Here is a 20,228-nt window from a genome sequence, read left to right as displayed (position 1 = left end):
TGCAGCAAGCCTGTGCTGGAGCAAGGGCTTGTCCAGCTGCATAGATTTTGCCTGCTTTAGAAAGGGCTCGAGGACACCTTGTGTTTGGTGCCTCATTTCATTGTAAGCACAGAGTTTTGTGTAGTTCCTACAAAGCACTGGCAGCCATATAAATACAACTATTTATTATATCATCAGTAGGGACTCCAGGGCCGGCTCTGGCTTTTTTGCCGCCCCAGGCAAAAAAGCCTCCCGCTTGCCCCCCCGGGGCTCCGCTCTCCCCGGCGGCCAGAGGCTGCGCCGGGGGGAGGGCGGCGAGCCCCGCCGGGGCTCCGCTCTCCGCGGCGGCCAGAGGCTGCGCCGGGGAGAGGGCGGCGAGCCCGGCCGGGGCTCCGCTCTCCCCGGCGGCCAGAGGCAGTGCCGGGGGGAGGGCGGCGAGCCCAGTCGCAGCCCCGCTCTCGGGCCGGAGCGCCGCGCCGCCCCCCTCCAGGTGCCGCCCCAAGCACCAGCTTGGTGGGCTGGTGCCTGGAGCCGGCCCTGAGGGACTCCCACTGGGGAAACCCTGCAGGAGGCATACGGGTTTCCCCATGCCAAGCAGGGGGATCCACTCAGCTGAGTGCCTAATCCAGGCATTGAAGATAACAACATGACTCTAAAAGGGCATGGTTAGCCCAAGTCTGCATGGCCCAGGGACCAAACCATATCTCTCTCCTCCCCCCGCTGTATTAGAGAAACTGCCTTTGGGATGACACAGCATTAGATTAGACACACTTACGTGACTGTACAGCATTCTCCGTGGCAGGAATGCTGCCAGAAATCAAAGTGTTGTTAAAGGGCTTTCTGTGGATAAAAATTCTAAACAGAACCTGGAGTGATGGAGGGGGCATATGGTACCCTGGGTTAATGTACTAGGCTGTCTCCTGTGTCAGGGTCTAGACTCAGGTCACAGGGGAAATGGAAGTGGTGGCCTCAATCCAGCCTTTAATGGACATTTATCTGCAAAGCATCAGAGAGTACAACCGGCAACACGGGCTTAGCTGAGTCGAGCCCTGTGCTTGACTAGCCACTGCTGCCAGTCAGGGAGGGTGATACATAGAAGCTACCAGGCCTGATTGCCATGGGCTGGGAAATTCATCGACAGACAGACTGGTGCCTTTTTTGTTTTGCTTCTTTAGATGTATAAAGAAGGCCTGAAAGATTTCCCTGCCAATAGCTCCCTTTTGACCCCTCCCCACTCATTAGAAATTCAGGTCTTGGCCATCTTTCTTTTCTAAGCAGCCTCTATCAAAAACTGGAGGACAACTATGTTCATAACATCACAGATACCAAGCAAGAGAAACCTGATTAATTGGCAGGATAAATGATTTCTAATTATTTCTTTTTTGTTTAGAATGCCTGAGTTTTTATTTGGGGTTTATTAACATCTATTTAACTCAAAACCCTAACAAACAGCTGGAAGAAAGGCTTTTTTGTTGAATATTCAACATCTTTCAACAAAGGTCGGAGAAGGCTCCTAATCTGAATCTATAGGTCCTCTATGCAGACCTCCAGGAAGACAAGCGTTGATATCCGTGGTGTTTCTGAGGGAAGACACAAGCAGAAAGCACACTTAAAAATAGAAACCTAACAGCTTTCGATCCTTCTGTATAAATTGTAAAGCAGCAAAAGAAAGGGTCACCATTAAAAAAAGAACAAAGACCAATCGCAGTTGCGTGGGAAAGTCTTTTCCCTTTACAAAGCACAGATGTATAGGTGCCTGAATTAGCAAGTATGTGATCAAAAATGCGCATCAGTTCTCTGGACCCTGAAGAATCTCTGCATTTTACTAAACAGATTGAAACATCCTGTTACTTACATTAAACATATTAGAGGTTGAGGACAAGATGCAATATTCCTTAAACATATATACTCCCATTATCTGGTATCTTAGCACAGACCAAGATGTGAAATGAAAACACTCCCCAAAATGTTTGTATCTTTCTTTAATAATGGAGCTGTTGGCTCACTTGCCTTGTGGAGGGATTTTGCTTTGACCAGCAGTTTACTCAATAGTTTGTTTATGCATATCCGTCAAAATTCACCAGGTTATCATGACTTATTTTTTTTTAAGCTCAGTCAGATTACAGATATCCAGGTCTTAACTCCTGAATAATGGTATTTATAGAGCTAAGGAGTTCCTTAAAATAGCCATCATTGTCCCCTTCCCTTTGTTCTTCTGCTGCCAGTTCTTCGTATTCAGTGCGGAGCATGCTCAGCGTGGTGCTGAGGGCATAGTCCCCTTGGTATCCGTCCCTGCAGGCGGCCATCAGAACGCGCACTGTTTTTAGAACTTTTTCTCGAGTGTCATGCTCCGGCAATGCCAGGAGGTTAGAAATAATCACACACCAGCCCTGTTCCACCACAGCTGGCACCAGGTTCACTTGTTTGTACTGCTGAACTTTCTCTTCCAATTGGTCTTCCTTGTTCTCAGAATCCTCAAGCAGCATCTGCAAGAAACCATGTTAAATTGATTATCTGTATCCAAGAACAATAACTACCCTTAGTACTGTTTCCAGCAGGTTATACAGTATATCAGTGCCCATGGGTGAATCCAGACATCCCACGACTCCTGGCTTTTGACAGCATTGTACTCTATTTTATTTCTTTATATGGTGCATGAAGTTAGCCTGAAAGATTTGTTTTGCTTGTTGGGTTTTTTTGCATTAGAAATTCAGGTCTTATCTACTCTGGAAATTGATTGGAGAACGAGTAGAATTATGATATTGCAAGACACTGAAAATCTGATTGAAAGGAGAAGGGGGTGAGATGAGACTGTTTTAAACAAATTATTATTTATTTCCATGCTCACCTATATAACTCCGGCATGTACTAAACACTTTGGATACAAGACCTCTTTGTTAAACACTCAACATCCCCACCCTTCATTTAAGAGCGTTCCCAATTCCCACTGGAGGTGCCTCCAGCAAAGCTAGGGAAGACAGTGTTGCTATTCTTGATATTTCTATGATTAAAACAAAGCAGAGAGAAAACAACTTTTCTTTGAGGGGGGAGAGGGAGATGGGAAACAAAGGGCATAAGCGCAATTTTATGAAATATCCTTTGTGGGGCAACGTTATACCAGGACCGAGCAAGCAAAGCCTCAGGTGAATCCAGTGAGATACCAAAGGGAAGCCAGCAGAGCCCTATTGAACTGCATGGTAAATGCTCCCACATACAATATACACCTGTAACAGGGCAGAGCTCCTAGAATCCAGAGGACAGTGAGATGCGCGGGACACTGGTGGAGCCCTTGTGCTGTTCCACAAGAGACCCCCCCCATTTCCTTAATAAAGGAGAAAAGGGCAGAAAAAGTCACTGTCAAGTCAATTCCTTAAACTGTGCTTATTTGAAGCAGTTGCCTGAAGGCTTCACTGCGCCCGTGGCCTCGGTGCTGCTGTCTGCAGCAAATGGCAGAGAGTTGACTTTTTAGCCTGCTGGCATTTCAGGCCTGATTTTTGCTTTCCATTGCCTTTTCTAGGAGGTAGGGGTCCGTCCAGGATCCTCCCCCCACATCTTTCACCCTGTGGTTCGCCAGCGGCACCATGCTCAAGCTCTGCATCATCACAATTCTCTCTCTCTTGCTGAACTTAGCTCATTGGTGCTGCTCTGACAACAGCCAGAAGGGGATGCTTGGGCACAAGCCACAGTGCTCTGTTCCCCACATCCAGAGACCAGGCACGTGGCTTCCACAGTGTTCCCAGCTCCTGCTGGCCCAGGAAGCAAGAGTATGAGCTAGGATCCTGATTGTGCCATGGCCCAACCCAATGCTCACCTTATGCCAGCCCTAAATAAAAGGTGCATCCATTCTGTTCAGTGCAGTTATATGGACATTCAACAGCCTCACCACGAGTGAGCTGAGACGTGGATTCCCACCCCACGGTCTCAGTTACGACGGGCACGTTTAAGGCTTTCAGCGGGGAATGAGCTGGCTTAGCATACCGAACCTGCACATCCTTTTACAGCTGGCTTCAAATATTCGGGCCTAGCAGAGCTGGTAGGGGAATGCGAGAAGCAGTCGTTGACATATATAGGAATCCCATGCATGTGTCACAGGCTGGAATGTGACCCTAGATGCATCTCAGTCTGTGTGCCAGAAGGAGCTGTTCACAGCACCATTTCCCAAAGAAGAGCAATATGGGGTCTGTTTCCCTTTAAGAGCTATTCCTCTGGCTTGGCTGGTGGCCTCCTGTGATAATTACTATGTATGCGCTTCATTAATTAGATCTGAATAGCACAAGTCTGCTTGCTACGGTATTATCATTAAGGGAAGATTAGGGCTTTTACAGGTCTGATAAGAACAAATTCAAATCTGCAGAAGAAAAAGGCTGGAAATCAGCAGAGATACAGTGAAACTCGCACAAAGGATGAGCCTTGCTAATAAGCAACTCCCTGTCTGGAGGGACCACTCGAGTCTCCCCAAGGTTTCCTGTAACATTTTATCTGGCCCTTTATTTAAGGGCCCACCTCTGCTACGTAACTGACTTTTGTTGATCCCTTGGGTGGTTGCTGCTGGCATGTTTCACGGCATTGTATTTATACTTTGATTTACCATATGTGGGGAGAAAAGGAAGAAAAACTCAGGCGAGATTTCCCTTCCCACAATCCTGCAGGAAAGCCATTTCCACCACCTGGAAAACTTTACAGTATTTTCAGTGCACGCAGATTGTCCATCCTTTCAGGGTTAAACAGAGACAATGAAGCAGGAAAAGCAGTTCAGAACCATCTTCTCTTCTGCTTCATTTCACTGAGCTGGCACTGGCATGGGCTGGAGTTAGTTTTGCTTCATTTAAAAAAAAAAATAGCCTATTGCTTTTCAGTCTGTCACCCCCAAGCTAGTCCTTTACAGCATTTGTGACATCACCACTTATTCAGATTAATCCAGCACCTTTCCAGGTGCTGTTTTTTTCCATTTTGTCTGCAGACGTAATGAGAGCAGTTTGTGATGTACATCCTAGAAAATAGTTTTCACACTCAAAAGGGCTATAACTGTCATTGTTCCAGTATAAAACTTAGAATGTGTAGGGTGTGCAGATTATCTCAAGATAGATTGAATCTGTGAACAGATGGAGTTGCTAAAGGTACAGTATTAAAACATGGAATGGGATTAAAGGGACAATGCTAAAACAAGTCATAGATACAAATTCCTTATTTGTGCCGTTGAAGGGACAGGATTAACTTATATTGGACCCAATATTTATATTTTATAAAACTTCAGACTAACAAAAATATTTCCATCTCGTATAAAAAGTCCATTAAAAACTACTTTTAAAGCATATAATCATTTTTCTTCAAGGTCTGAAACCCAAACACTACAGCAATAAAAATCTGCAGGTGAAACTGACTATAAACAGAAGTGAAACTTGACTTAATTGATTTCATTCTCCAATGTAACAGAAATGCAGAAAATAAACAACAAATCAAACAGTGGCTAGTAAACAGGGTTTTAAACTGATATTTACAGTAATAATCAAAGTTGGTGTTAAGTAAAATAGATACAGATGTTTACTTGGTTACAACCTAAGATTTACAAATGGACAGTGCCCCATAAAATTAAAAGAATTACAAAAATCTAGCTAGTTTGCACATCGATACCCTGGTAACTCTCTTTGCATTTCATTCACTTTGGACAATGAAACCAGAATGATCATTTCCTGGCTCTTCTGCACTCTAGCACACGTTCTTGGTTTTAACATTTCAGGGTAAAAAACCCACCACCTCCAAAACAAACATTGATTTTATTGTTAAAAAGATGCTTAAATGGCTACACAATATTTTCAAGGTTCAGAGACAAGATCAGCCCAGGGAGTACAAACTGCCTATGCCAGGGATGGCCAACCTGAGCCTGAGAAGGAGCCAGAATTTACCAATGTACATTGCCAAAGAGCCACAGTAATACGTCAGCAGCCCCCAATCAGCTCCCCCCCACCCCTGCGCCTCCCGCTCACTGGCAGCCCCGCGGATCTGCGCCTCCTCATCCCTCCCTACACCTCCCGATCAGCTGTTTTGTGGCATGCAGGAGGGTCGGAGGGGGAGGAGTGAGGGCATAGCAGGCTCAGGGGAGGGGGCGGGAATGGGTGGAGGGGGGCAGAGTCAGGGGTTGAGCAGGGAGCACCCCCCAGCACATTAGAAAGTTGGCGCCTGTAGCTCCAGCCCCAGAGTTGGTACCTATACAAGGAGCCGCATATTAACTTCTGAAGAGCTCCGGAGCCACAGGTTGGCCACCCCTGGCCTATGCAATATGGAACCCAGCTCCACAGGGGCTTCTCCTGCAGTGCTGCAGGGAGGCGTGTTGGAGCAGAGCGGGCCTTCCATCCCCTGGAGATAGAGGTGATGCGTGTGTGTGTGGGGGGGCGCATGCAGGGTCGCATGCCCCTCCAGATTTGCTGCTTGGCTTGTACGGAGCATGCTCAGTAACACCGCTGAAGCCAGCTGCCCTCACTCTGAACCCAAATCTCCACACACACACCCAACCCCACCCCACTATCAGCAGGCACAGCTTGTCTCTGCCTGGAGAGTTCCCTGGTACCATGCCTCTCTGTTTGGCCTTGATACAACTGCCCTTTAATGAAGATCCTAAGAACTGTCTTGCATTGTTATAACTGTTCCCGATTCACATGCATTTCCTCACTCCCAGGAGTATAGTTCACATCTTCACTGTCAACCAGTGAACATGGGCTCCAGCAAACTGCCCCACAGCCCTCTTACCTTTTCTACAATCAGGTCATAGAGCAGCGTCACAACACGTATGTAGAGAGTCTCCATGCCTTTTTCTTTGAAGAGATTTCTAAGTACTTGAAGGCCACCAAGCTTGAGGAACTGCAGCTGGGCATAGGGGAAGTGTCTCAGCATCGAAGACAAAGCAAAGAGAGCCTGGCAAGCACAACAGTTAATCAGTCTTCTAGTCCAGTGACAGCTGCCATATCTGAATGAACTCTTGCTCAGCAATCTATTCTGAAGAGCCCTAGCATTCTGGCTTCATCTTCCTTTATGGATTGCCACAAAAGGCAGCTGATTAATGCTACATAATATGGGTGCGATTTAAAAGTCCATCAACAATCTCACTTAATGACTTCTAATCAGGGGAGAAAAACACAACTGTGTTCACTCATGACTTGCTGTTCTGCAAACGCTTGCCCTTGTTAATTTAAATCTCTCCTCACCAGCGAGGTAGTATCTCTGCATGGAACCTCAGTGTGATGTCTGATCCACAACTTACAGGAACTCGAAGACCATGGATACGTCCACATTGCGGTCAGAGGTGTGACTGCAGCTTGTGCAGACATACCCCCACTAGCTTTAATCTCATTAGCTCAGGTACCAGAGCAGTGAAGCTGCAGCACCATGTGCTTCAGGTGGGGCTGTACAAGCCTGCCTATAACCCTGGGTAATTACTCCTGATGAGCAGTGAAACTGCAGCAGCACAGACTTCGAGCTCTCTCAGTTAAAGCTAGTGCAGACATACCCCCTGCTTAGTCCTGCAACCTCTTCTGACTTCAGGGGGTACTGTAGGTGCTCAACACCCCTCAGGATCATGCCCTTTGACCTTTCTCCAGGTTAGATGCTGTCAACACATCAATGCAGCTCTCACAGACTGACACTGCCTACATCAACTTTATATGCTCTCAGACTAAGGCCAGAAGGGACCATCATGATCTAGCCCAGGGGTTCTCAAACTTCATTGCACCGTGACTCCATTCTGACAACAAAATTACTACACGACACTGAGAAAGGGGACCAAACCCAAAGCCTGTGGACTTCAGCCCCATATGGGGGTGTGTGTGTAATCTGAGCCCAGGGCTGAAGCCAAAGCCTGAGCCCCACCGCCCAGGGCTGAAGACTTCTAGCTTGGGCTTTAGCCCTGGGCCCCAGCAAATCTGGTGACCCCATTAAAATGGGGTTGCGACACACTTTGGGGTCCTGACCCACAGTTTGAGGACCGCTTATCTAGTCTGACCTCCTGGACATCGCAGGCCACAGAACCTCACCCACCCACTCCTGTAATAGACTCACAACCTCTGGCTGAGTTACTGAAGTCCTCGAATCATGATTTAAAGACTACAAGTTACAGAGAATCCACCATTTACTCTGGTTCAAACCTGCAAGTGACCCGTGCCCCACGCTGCAGAGGAAGGCCAAAAAACCCCAGGGTCTCTGCCATCCTGACCCACGGGAAAATTCCTGCCCAACCCCAAATATGGCAATCAGTTGGAACCTGAGCATGTGGGCAAGACCCACCAGCCAGACACCTTGAGAAGAATTCTCTGTAATAACTCACAGCCCTCCCCATCTAGTGTCCCATCTCCATCCGTCGGGGATACTTGCTGTTAGCAGTTGCAGATCAGCTACATGCCATTGTAAGCAATCTCATCATACCTTCCCCTCCATAAACTTATCAAGCTCAGTCTTGAAGCCAGTTAGGTCTTTTCCCCCATTGCTCTCCTTGGAAGGCTGTTCCAGAACTTCACTCCTCTGATGGTTAGAAACCTTCATCTAATTTCAAGCCTAAACTTGCTGATGGCCAGTTTATATCCATTTGTTCTTGTGTCCATACTGGCACTTAAATAACTCCTCTCCCTCCCTGGCATTTATAGCGAGCAATCATATCTCCCCTCGGCCTTCATTTGGTTAGGATAAATACGCCAAGCTCTTTGGAGTCTCCTTTCATAAGGCAGGTTTCCATTCCTCTGATCACCCTAGCAGCCCTTCTCTGACCCGGTTCTAGTTTGAATTCATCTTTCTTAAACATGGGAGACTAGAAGTGCACACAGTATTCCAGATGAGATCTCACCAGTGCCTTGTATAACGGCAATAACACTTCCCTGTCTCCACTGAAAATACCTCCCCGATGCATCCTAGGACTGCATTCGCCTTTTTCACAGCCACATCAAATTGGCAGCTCATAGTCTTCCTGTGATTAACCAATACACCCAGGTATTTCTCCTCCTCTGTCACTCCCAACTGATACATCCCCAGGTTATAGGAAAAATTCTTGTTGTTAGTCCCTAAGTGCATGACCTTGCACTTTTCACTATTAAATTTCATCCCATTTCTATTACTCCAGTTTTCAAGGTCATCCAGATCTTCTTGTATGATATTCCGGTCCTCCTTCATATTGGCAATACCTCCCCCAACTTTGCATCATCCACAAATTTTATTAGCACACTCCCACTTTTTGTGCCAATGTCATAAATGAAAAGCTTAACTTTATTATCTCAGCTGTATAGGATCTTCCAAGAGAACTTACTTTGAGCAATTACTTTAAATGGTGTCAGATACAGCACACAGTTCATGGCACTGTCTCCCTATTAAAGCAGTTTCCAAACAGTTTTGTCTAGTGGTTCAGTCGCAGGACTGGGAGTCAGGATTTCTGGGTTGTGTTCCTGGCTTTGCTACTGATTCACCATGTGACACATGGCACATCACTTCACCTTTCTGTGTCCCAGGTTCCCTCTCTGTGAAATGAGGAGAACACCACTGACCTACCCCTACAGGTGTACTGTGAGGCCTAACTGATGTTCAGGAAGAGCCTGAGATCCCTGGGTGAAAGGGTCTAGAAGCGCAAAGGGTTTATATTCTTTATCTCCCAGGACAATTGATTGAGGCTGCTGCTTAGGCAAGGGTTACATCTGTCTGTATCTGCAACAAGCAGTCTGCTGTTGCTACAGTTCCCCAAGGAGCGTGATAAACAAATGCAGCACTAGAACGTGGAGTTGCACAAGAGGCTCTTTCTAAATACCAGAGCTGAGATGCGGAAATGTTCTGTGCTTAAAGCTGTTGTAGCCCGTGCACCTTGCATTCCTCCTGCTATGGTGGGGATAAGCCCGAATATGCAGGAAGGAGCAGGTGGCCAGTCCAAATGAGAGTGGAAACTAATGGCAAAGACATTGCTCTGAATCTTTCTAGTACTAGATACAAGGTTTGGGATAGATGTAGGGCCAATGAGATTTTTACTTTGATTTGGTTTAGCTGCTGATATTAACTCAGTCTATAGTATTTATATAGCCTCAATCACCACAATACTGAAGCACTGAAACAGAGTAACATGAAAGAGGCAGGTTGCAGATCAAGATGGGTTCTGCTCTCACTGAGCTTTGTTAACTTGTATTTCAGGCAGTAGGTCTGTTAAAATAGCCAAACTGGACCTATGCCCATCACTTGAACTGAACCCAAGCCAAAGATTTTCTCCTTCTGGGGGCTTTGCAGTCTGGATGCTGTGCCCAAATACCCTGAGAAAGCCTATGCTCAAATCTCCAGCCCAACCAGCAGAAATAGTACCAGTATTCTGGTGGATGTCACTTTGGCAGACACCCATCCAGCCCCATCAAAGCTCAGATAGCTTGGATAAATATTGAACTTCTGAGTGTTTCTCTAATCCTTCAGAACTCACTGATGTACACCCATCACTCTCACCTCCCTGTTCACTGCTCTCACTGAGTGCATCTTGTCTTAAACTGGATTATGAACTCTGATTCTGTGTGAGTACAGACCCAATTCTGCTTGAGCTCTTTGGGCACTACCGCAGTACAGATAACTCATCCTAATATAAAGATTACTTTGGCTAGTGAGAGAGACGTTTAGGTGCTCTCTCCCTTTCAGAGCTGTTACAGGCCTGTGGTTAAGGCTGAGGAAGGGGGCAATTTGTGGCTAAATTATTGATTTTTACACCTCTCTGATATTCACAAAAATGGTTACTTGAGGCAATATGTTAAGTGTTAAGCAAGGCACCCAGGCTGCCAGTCTACCCCTCAGGAAAGGCTGCTGCTGAAACGAGAACTATTACTGAGATCATCCATCTCAGAGCCTGCCAACAATGGGAATTGACTCCTTAGTGCACAATGGTGTTTCCTGCACCCACTGTGGGCAGATCAGAACAGACAGCTATTTTTTCCCAATCCAATATTTTTCTATTTTATAATCTCTTAGTTGCTCGCAGTAGTTTAGTGGATGCTTCTGTCTCCTCCTCACCACAGTCCATAGTATCAGTGTGCTGGCATGCCGACTCCGCCTCCACCCAAGCACGGCTGGATGGGAAATAGGACTCTCCTGCACTCACCATGTTTTCATTCTGATGGGAGTAAAAATCTCTCCCTGTCACGCACGAATGTTACATGCATTGCAGCTGATGCTGAAGTACCACATCAGCCTGTAGTTCTGCACTACACACCAGAGCCATCCCCTTCATTCAGAAAAAGGCCTTAAAGATTGTCATACTGGATGGTGGGGGTTTAGATTTGAAGAGAGACTGTCACAACTAGAACAACAAGGAGTCTGGTGGCACCTTAAAGACTAACAGATTTATTTGGGCATAAGCTTTCGTGGGTAAAAACCTCAAGTGAGGTTTTTACCCACGAAAGCTTATGCCCAAATAAATCTGTTAGTCTTTAAGGTGCCACCAGACTCCTTGTTGTTTTTGTAAATACAGACTAACATGGCTACCCCCTGATACTTGTCACAACTAGGAGTATTTTGCCTGGAAAGGGGATGTGTTAAGGAGCCTAGACAGAAGCATCCAAATTATGACAAGGAGAGTGAAAACCTTACCCTATCATAATACAAGAACAAGGGTCACTCAGTTAAACTCCAGGCCGTGGTGAAAGGGCTCTCTGGAGTCATTTGTTACAGCTCAGTCAGTAAACTAAATTAAAGAAAATACTGGGGTGATTTCTCGGTCTCTGGTGAGGTCACCCCGTCTCTGAATGCTGCCAGAAGTCTTTGAAAAAGGCAAAAGCTTTGTTTTTGGAATGAAGCAGACTACACTCCAGGGCAATGGTTTTCAAACCCTTCCCTAGATACCTCCTCACCGTCCCTGTGAGGTCATCACACTGTTCGCATCACACATGCTGGGCTAGGCCAGCAGGATGCTCAGTGTCATTTTCAGGAACATGGTGTAAACATTTCTAGCAAGTGCAGCTTTACACAAGCCTGCCTGCCCAGCCTTGACAAGGAGGGAATCTTTTCAAGTGAATAAATGCCTCAGTCTCTCCACTCCTGTGGCCCACACATTCCTTGAGACTCAGGAGTTTATCACAGGCTAGAGGGAAACACTTTCATGGTATCCTCTTTTAAAATATTGACAGCACATCACTGATATTAATGGCAGGTGCATTAAGGTTGAGTAACAGGAGCTACTTTTTCCACTCCTCCTGTGGAATTCACAGTGCCAGAAGGTCACTGAGTCAAACGCTGGGCCTGGATTTGAAAAGGAGCTAGATAATTTTATGGCCAACAACAACCATTTGTAGCTTTGCATGTTAAGGTAAGGGTAATCAGATCTCATGCTTGAGCGAGTAAACTGATCACTGAAGGGGAGAGTGAAGAATCCTGTACCTCAACGTACAGCACTGCACATTTAGCTAGGGGCATTAGGAGAGCTTTTCGCCTTCCTCTGAAGCATCAGATATTGGCCCCTGCTTGAGGCAGGATGCCAAAGTGGATGTAGCAATTATCTTCTCCAGAACATCGACTCCTATTCATTAGCCTGTGATCTTCATGCCGGGATCTGCTCCTTCCCTCCCAGACTAACATACAGCACTGCCTGCCCAACAGTATGAACTCGCTGAGTGATCTGAGTTTTCCTTTTAAAGTAGGGCAAGGCCTATTGCTGCCATGAGGTGACAACAGTGGGCTGGCTAATGGCACTGTACACCAGAGAGGCAAGGTTTCCCTGTCAGTACACAACTGCAGCTTGTTAACTACAACATGGGTCACCTTGAGAGCACTGAAAGAAGAACAGAACCCCATCAGACTGGGTGGAAGGGGGGGAATGCCCATAGACCTCAGGGCTGAATCTGACCCTCTGAACATAGCCTGACACCGCTTCTGTGAATGCGCCTCATTATAAAGCACCACATATCCATGAACAGGCGACACAGATCACATCACTATGTAATGGTGCGAATGCAAGACTATACACCTGGATGTCATATTTAGGAAACGTTAATACACACACATTTTGGCCAACTTACCTTTTTCTTCACAGACAATGGTTGTTCCGTAGCTAAAATAACCATCAGTTTTTGTAGAGCACCACCCTCAATTGCTTCCACTTGAACTTTGGGATTGCTGAGGGAAAAAGCAAAACGAACATCAGGAACAGACAATAGATCACAGGGAAACTAAACAGGTTAGCACACACTTGTTTCTAGGTAAGGGGTTTTGTTTTTTTTAATAGTGGGGATGAGTTACTTTCAAGATGTACTGCAAGGCGTTAATGAATATTAAGCACCTATTTCAAATTGGATTGTTTAACAACATCTGCCTCAATTCCTCCCTATATGAGGGACTGTCTATGAAGATGACACCTGCTGGTGAAATTTGGCACTGCATACCTGATCTAGGAACTGATTTTGTCATTAGGGCAAGCACATGTTTTTGTGTACGTAAAACCTCAAGCTAAACAGAAAGACTTATTTTTAAAAGCCAGCCAGATGCTGACAGTTGCCATGTACTTTCTTTACTCCAAAGAGAACTATTAGCACAGGCAGGGTCATCTAAATGTGAGTGATTTGGGAGATCCTAGTATCACATTGCAAAACATTTTGCTTCTTTCTCCTGATCAGAATGAATACATCCCTGACAGAAGATTGAGAGGGTGCCTCTGGCATCAGCGCCATCACCACATGACCCTGGGTGTGAGCTTCTGAGGCTACCTGGAGGATGAGAGGGAGGGCCAGAGAGGGAAACAATATAGTAGCCATCTGTATGCAATCTGAACATGGAGTACAATGCACCTGGTCTGAAATCAGTGACATTTCCAAAGTCAAACTATGTATGGCAGAATCAACAATGAAACCATCTGAGATCCCAATTTGAAAACTCAATATATGGAAAATTGCAACCACATTTTTACATAAACTACCATCTATTTTCATTTAGGTGTCATGGCTTCTGTTATTTCCTTTCATTAATAACTAATTAAAGTTGTGTTACTTAATTAGCCAACTAGCACACATCTGAGCATGGGGCAGAATAATAGATATCTTCCCTCTGCAGTTTCTGTTACTCCTTCTTGTGGCCTGCATGGCAAAAGGTTGCCGCAGAGAAGGTGCGGTTACTAGACCAGGGCAGTTCACAAATGCAGATCTGTGATTTTGGTGAGTCACCTCCCTCATTTACCTGCCCTGTGCTAATGGAAGCTACACTGCCACAGGCCTGGCACCACCCAGCTGAGCCACCATGCTGATCTGACGTGTGCCTATTTGCATTGCCACCAAACCCTCCCAGTCTGACTCTCAATACCCTCGTCTTGCTGAGGCAACCAAAGTTGGTTGTGAGGTGGTGGGGACTACTCCAACAGCTGGATATCAGCAGGTTGCCCAGAAACATCACAGCTCCCTTTGTACTGATTGGGTGATTCTGGCCGGTGGATCCCTTTACAGAAGTTTCTCTCCTCTTTTGTGTAGGTATGTATTTATTTATCGCAGGATTGTGCTAGTCAAAAGTTAGCCCACATTGTTAAGTCCAGGACAGATACTCTAGATCTTTTCCTTCATATAACCCTTAGGAGGCAAAGGGAGGCATGTATGGTACAATACCATATTTTACATGGGGTAAAGGCCATCATACTCCTTGGTTGGCTGTAAAGTGAAGTCAGTGTTCCAAACTCCCAATCAATTTCAGACTGACTGGCCTGGTTGAGGGGGGCATCTGAAACATACCTGCTGAGGGAAATGTGGCTTTGCAAGTTAACTAACCATGCTGGCTACCAAAGGTCTGGTCTACACTACTGACCTATATCAGTATAACTACATCGCTCAGGGGTGTTCAAACTCTAGCCTCATCTGGAGGCATAAGAAACGTTTCAGTTCTAGTGCCATGTAACTGACAGACTGGCACCAAAAAGATCAATATAATCAGTAGTGCAACAGAAAATGAAATGTGACTGACATAACCTGAAGTGATGGCAGCACAACACATAAGGGGCATGCTAGGCATTCTGTGCTGTTCCTTCTGGGTATACTAGGTTCTCACTAGTAAATATCTTTTTGTTACCACAGGTGTTAACCTAGCAATGATCTCTCCCATCACCATTTCTCGCCTTTCGTTCACACCAATTGCTCCATTAATCCCTTTCACTTTATATTCTATCTATCCCTTAATGGCCTTTTATTCCAGTTCTCACTTTCCACCTCTTTCTTGTTCCTCAGTTTCTATTAACACGCTGATTTATTTAAACACTTCTCTGTCACTGCCCAGCCTGTACTGTAGGACCCGTCTTTCCCCACACCTGCAGAAGGGAACTTTGTCCCCAAAGCTCATGAATTATAAATTATGACTTGGGTCTAACACACGCACAAAGTCTCATGTTATGCAGTTTTCCTTATGGATTATAAATGGCTACAACCACCGTCCACTGTACAAATGGGCTGGAGCTGTATAATTCCAGTTCTTGACCTGAACTGCCCCATAGTTTGTGGGTCTTGGGTCCAGCTAACACCTTGGCTTCAGGAGTTCTCATACTTTGTGGTGCATGCGCACACTTTAGGTAAGGCTACTGACACAAGAGGGTATCAAGGAAGGCAACACATTCCTTACGGCCTCTTCCCAGATAATGCTGCACAACAGGGTGGGGGTTTGAATAAAGTGTGCCCATCCCATATGGGGTATATGAACCATCCAGTGCAGGGCAGACTGGGTCTGGCTAGGCCAGGGAAAACGCGATGCTAAGCGCATTTTACTGCCTCTCTGAAACCCCTGGTGGGCATGTGTGCTGCAGCCTGCCAGCTGGGGGCCTGACCATACAAGCTCGCTGCTTTCCAGGCAATATTTTAGACACACACTTCAAGTGCTCTGATTTGCAGATCAAAGTTTACGCACAGTAATAACAATAAAAAGGCAGGGAGGCTCCAAGGTTAGTACAGGAGGCTGGGAATTACTATTTCTGGGCTGTATTCACTATTCTGTCACCAACTCACTGTGCCATCTTGGGAAAGTCACCTGGAGCCAGCTCCTGTCAGCCTTATTATGGGCTATTCCCAGGGTTTGGTACTGCTCAGCTTGAGTGGCCAAATCCAGCCCTTAACCAGTAGGTGGCTCATTTTACCCAATGGGGTTAGTACCATTAACACAGGGGTGCTGGGAGGGTGATTTCTTTAATGTCTGTGAAGTGCTTGGCCAGCCTGGGCGGATAGGGACTTTCAGCATCTGAGATAAGTTCAGAGTATTACTGTTAATAAAAAACCCTGGACACCCAAGAGGCTGACATGCATAAAGCGGGTTGCAGAGTCCTGTTTATACCATAGCACATGAAGACATGTTATCTCTCTCTTTTATTGTGAGCAATTCTAGTCAGACTGTACCCTGAGTGCTGAGCTCTCATTGGGGAGGTAATGGGGTGGTCTCAGCCTTTTTCAATCTCTTGAAAATACTTTACAGAGGTTTAAAGTTAGTGCTGCAGCGTGCTTCTTTGGGGGTGAACGTGGAAGTGTCTAGATGCTGAAGGGTTCCTCCTTGGTGGGGTTGGTGGTGAGAAATGAATATGCACATTTGGACCAAAATGTCTAGCTGTCTTTGTGCCTGATCCCAAGCGACGCTCAGCACTCAGTACCCCTTGGGCACTTGCTTTCTGAGGAAAGAATACAGTGCATCAGCCTTTCTTGACTTTGAAGCAGCACTTGTGCTGCAGTTAGACTAAGGTCACATGTCTCTGCTACAGTTGAACATTTAGAGTTGTTACGATTACCAGAAAGCTGGAGCAGCCAGTGCCAAGAAACATACAAGAGATAAAGACAGAGACAGGCAAAGGAGGTCATAAAAACAGAAAGACAAATGGGTTTGGGCAGGGAGAAGCATCGAATTGAACCGATGGCTTAATATTAGCTCATAAAAATGAAGCAAACATAAAGCTTTCCTGTGTCAATCAGGGTGTGAGGCAATCTATCAGAAAGCATTTCTGCAGGGAGATTAGAAGCAGGATCACTTTGGGTTTTGCTTTTCTTATCGTTATAATGACTCCGTGTTTCGGAGGTGGCAGATCTGATGTGCGGATTCCAGATTCTAATTACCAGGTTGACCTCAATATAGAAAAAAACAGATTGTGAAAGCCACCTACTAATGGCTTCCTTTGATTCTTTTCCTCACTCAATAGCTGAGATACTGAGAGACTCTATTAATAACAAGCCATATTTTGTGGACTGAACAGCAGAAGCACAATAAAGCAGCAGCCAGTACTATACAAGGTGTCAAGGAGAGAAAATCCAGCTGCTTTTCTTTCCAGCCTGACTCTCCACTTGCAAAGCTTTCGAGGAAATGAAGCCTCTGTTTGGAGGATTTTGGGGATGGAGGAGTTGAAGACAGCAAATTTTTCAAGACAAGGAGAGTTCCAGCCACATCCAGGGGGTTGTGGAAAATGAATGGCCAACCAGGACTGAATAATGGCTGAGATGTGGTAATGAAAACTGAAGCTACAGTGTCAAAGCAGAGAAAAGGCAAAGAATAAGTAACCCTGAGGGAATGGTACTGGAAAGTATAACAAATCCCTCCATTCCAAAGATACCACAGCACATTATAAACATCAGTTAAGCTGTTTCGTGTGAGAGAGGCCTTACACAATGTATAATTCACCTGTGGGACTCACTGCCTTAAGATATCACTGAGGCAAAAGGCTTAATAGGATTCAAGAAAGGGATGTCAAGTATCGGGGCAGCGTGTGTGTCTGTATCCACAAAAACAACAAGGAGTCCGGTGGCACCTTAAAGACTAACAGATTTATTTGGGCATAAGCTTTCGTGGGTAAAAAACCCACTTCTTCAGATGCATGGAGTGAAAATTACAGATGCAGGCATGATTATACTGACACATGAAGAGAAGGGAGTTACCTCACAAGTGGAGAACCAGTGTTGACAGGGCCAATACAATCCGGGTGGATGTAGTCCACTCCCAATAATAGATGAGGAGGTGTCAATTCCAGGAGAGGAAAAGTTGCTTCTGTAATGAGCCAGCCACTCCCAGTCCCTATTCAAGCCCAAATTAATGGTGTTAAATTTGCAAATAAATTTTAGTTCTGCAGTTTCTCTTTGAAGTCTGTTTCTGAAGTTTTTTTGTTCAAGTTTGGCTACTTTTAAATTTGTTATAGAATGTTCAGGAAGATTGAAGTGTTCTCCTACTGGCTTTTGTATGTTACCATTCCTGATGTCTGATTTGTGTCCATTTATTCTTTTACGTAGAGACTGTCCGGTTTGGCCAATGTACATGGCAGTGGGGCATTGCTGGCACATGATGGCATATATCACATTAGTAGATGTGCAGGTGAATGAGTCCCTGATGGTGTGGCTGATGTGGTTGGATCCTCTGATGGTGTCGCTAGAGTAGATATGGCGACAGAGTAGGCAACGAGGTTTGTTACAGGGTTTGGTTCCTGCGTTTGTGTTTCTGTGGAGTGGTGTGTAGTTGCTGGTGAGTATTTGCTTCAGGTTGGGGGGCTGTCTGTAAGTGAGGACTGGCCTGCCTCCCAAGGTCTGTGAGAGTGAGGGATCATTTTCCAGGATAGGTTGTAGATTGTTGATGATGTGCTGGAGAGGTTTTAGCTGGGGGCTGTATGTGATGGCCAGTGGTGTTCTGTTATTTTCCTTGTTGGGCCTGTCCTGTAGTAGGTGACTTCTGGGTACCCGTCTCACTCTGTCAATCTGTTTCCTCACTTCTCTGGGCGGGTACTGTAGTCTTAGGAATGCTTGATAAAGATCTTGTAGGTGTTTGTCTCTGTCTGAGGGATTGGAGCAAATTCGGTTGTATCTTAGGGCTTGGCTGTAGACAATGGATCGTGAATTGACACCTCCTCATCAATTACTGGGAGTGAACTACATCCGCCCTGATTGTATTGGCCCTGTCAACACTGGTTCTCCACTTGTGGAGTAGGGTGACCAGATGAGAGACGTGAAACATCGGGACGCGGGGGGGGCGGTGCTGGCGGAGCAAAAAAACAAAACAAAACAAACCCCAAGAGCCGGCGGCGGAGGAAAAAAACAAACAAACAAAACAAGAGCCGCCGGAGCATAGGAAAAATTGGTGGGGCTGAGAACCCACCGGCAGCTCCACGCCCCGCCCCCCCGCCCCAGCTCGCCTCCGCTCTGCCTCCACCTCACCTGAGTGAGCTGCCGCGTCCTGCTTCTCCCCCCTCCCTCCAGAGCTTGCGGCGCCATGCAGCTGATTAGCGCAAGCCTGGGAGGGAGGGAGGGGGGAGGAGGAGGAATGCGGCATGCTTGGAAAAGAGGCGGGGCCAGGGCGGGGATTTGGGGAGGGATCCAATGGGGCAGTGAGGGGGTGGGGCTGGGATTTAGGGAGGGATCCAATGGGGGAGGGAGGGGGCGGAGTCGGGGCGGGGGGGGGGGGGCGCGAGCCCTCTCCGCCTGTGCGCCAGAGGGCAAAATATCGGGACAATTTGCGTCCTGACCGAACATCAGTCGGGACGCGGGACAAACAAGTAAATATCGGGACTGTCCCGATAAAATCAGAATGTCTGGTCACCCTACTTGTGAAGTAACTCCCTTCTCTTCATGTGTCAGTATAACAATACCTGCATCTGCAATTTTCATGCCATGCATCTGAAGAAGTGGGTTTTTTACCCACGAAAGCTTATGCCCAAATAAGTCAGTTAGTCTTTAAGGTGCCACCGGACTCATAGGCGCCGACTCCGTGGGTGCTCCAGGATTGGAGCACCCACGGAAAAAAATTGGTGGGTACTCAGAACCCACTGGCATCTCCCCGTGGCCCCGCCCCCCTGCTCCAGCTCACCTCCGCCTCCGCCATGAGCGCACCGCCGCGTCCTGCTTCTCCCCCCTCCCTCCCAGCTGGTTCATGGGGCAGGGAGGGAGGACGCGGTTCGCTGGGGGAAGAGGCATGGCCGGGGCAGGGATTTGGGGAAAGGATCCAATGGGGGTAGGGAGGGGGCGGGGCGGGGCAGGGCAGGGGCGGGGAAAGGGTGGAGTTGGGGCGGGGCCACGTGTGGGGGGGTGTGGGCACCGGAGAAAGTTGGTGCCTATGACCGGACTCCTTGTTTTTTTTAAAGAAAGGGATGGGACATTGATGTGGATAATAAGAATATCCACAGTTAAATCAAATAGAATAAAAATATAAGGAATATAAAGCCACATGTTTCAGGGCATAGGCCAAGCACTACCTTATAGCAAAGGAGGAACCTTCCCCTATGGCAGTGGTTCTCAAACTTTTGTACTGGTGATCCCTTTCATACAGCAAGCTTCTGAGTGCAACCCCCC

General features: G+C 46.6%; 1 protein-coding gene across 2 annotated transcripts in view; it reads right to left on the bottom strand.

Annotated features, from left to right (window-relative positions):
• Positions 1-1,952: 1,952 nt before the first annotated feature.
• The window catches only part of SIL1 (SIL1 nucleotide exchange factor), a 230,082-nt gene continuing 211,806 nt past the window's right edge, over positions 1,953-20,228 (bottom strand). Inside the window, exons 8-10 of one of the 2 annotated variants that reach the window (XM_065409239.1) lie at positions 12,984-13,080; positions 6,724-6,888; positions 1,953-2,465 (exon numbers count right to left, since the gene is read on the bottom strand). In XM_065409239.1, coding sequence (XP_065265311.1) covers positions 2,100-2,465; positions 6,724-6,888; positions 12,984-13,080 — 628 coding nt within the window. In that variant the 3' untranslated portion in view covers positions 1,953-2,099. The remainder of the gene's footprint in view (positions 2,466-6,723; positions 6,889-12,983; positions 13,081-20,228) is intronic. The other variant, XM_065409240.1, reaches the window with a different exon arrangement.

This window comes from Emys orbicularis, chromosome 8, assembly GCF_028017835.1.
Source record: "Emys orbicularis isolate rEmyOrb1 chromosome 8, rEmyOrb1.hap1, whole genome shotgun sequence".
Classification (NCBI taxonomy): Eukaryota; Metazoa; Chordata; order Testudines; family Emydidae; genus Emys; species Emys orbicularis.
This window is presented reverse-complemented; position numbering and strand designations above follow the sequence as displayed.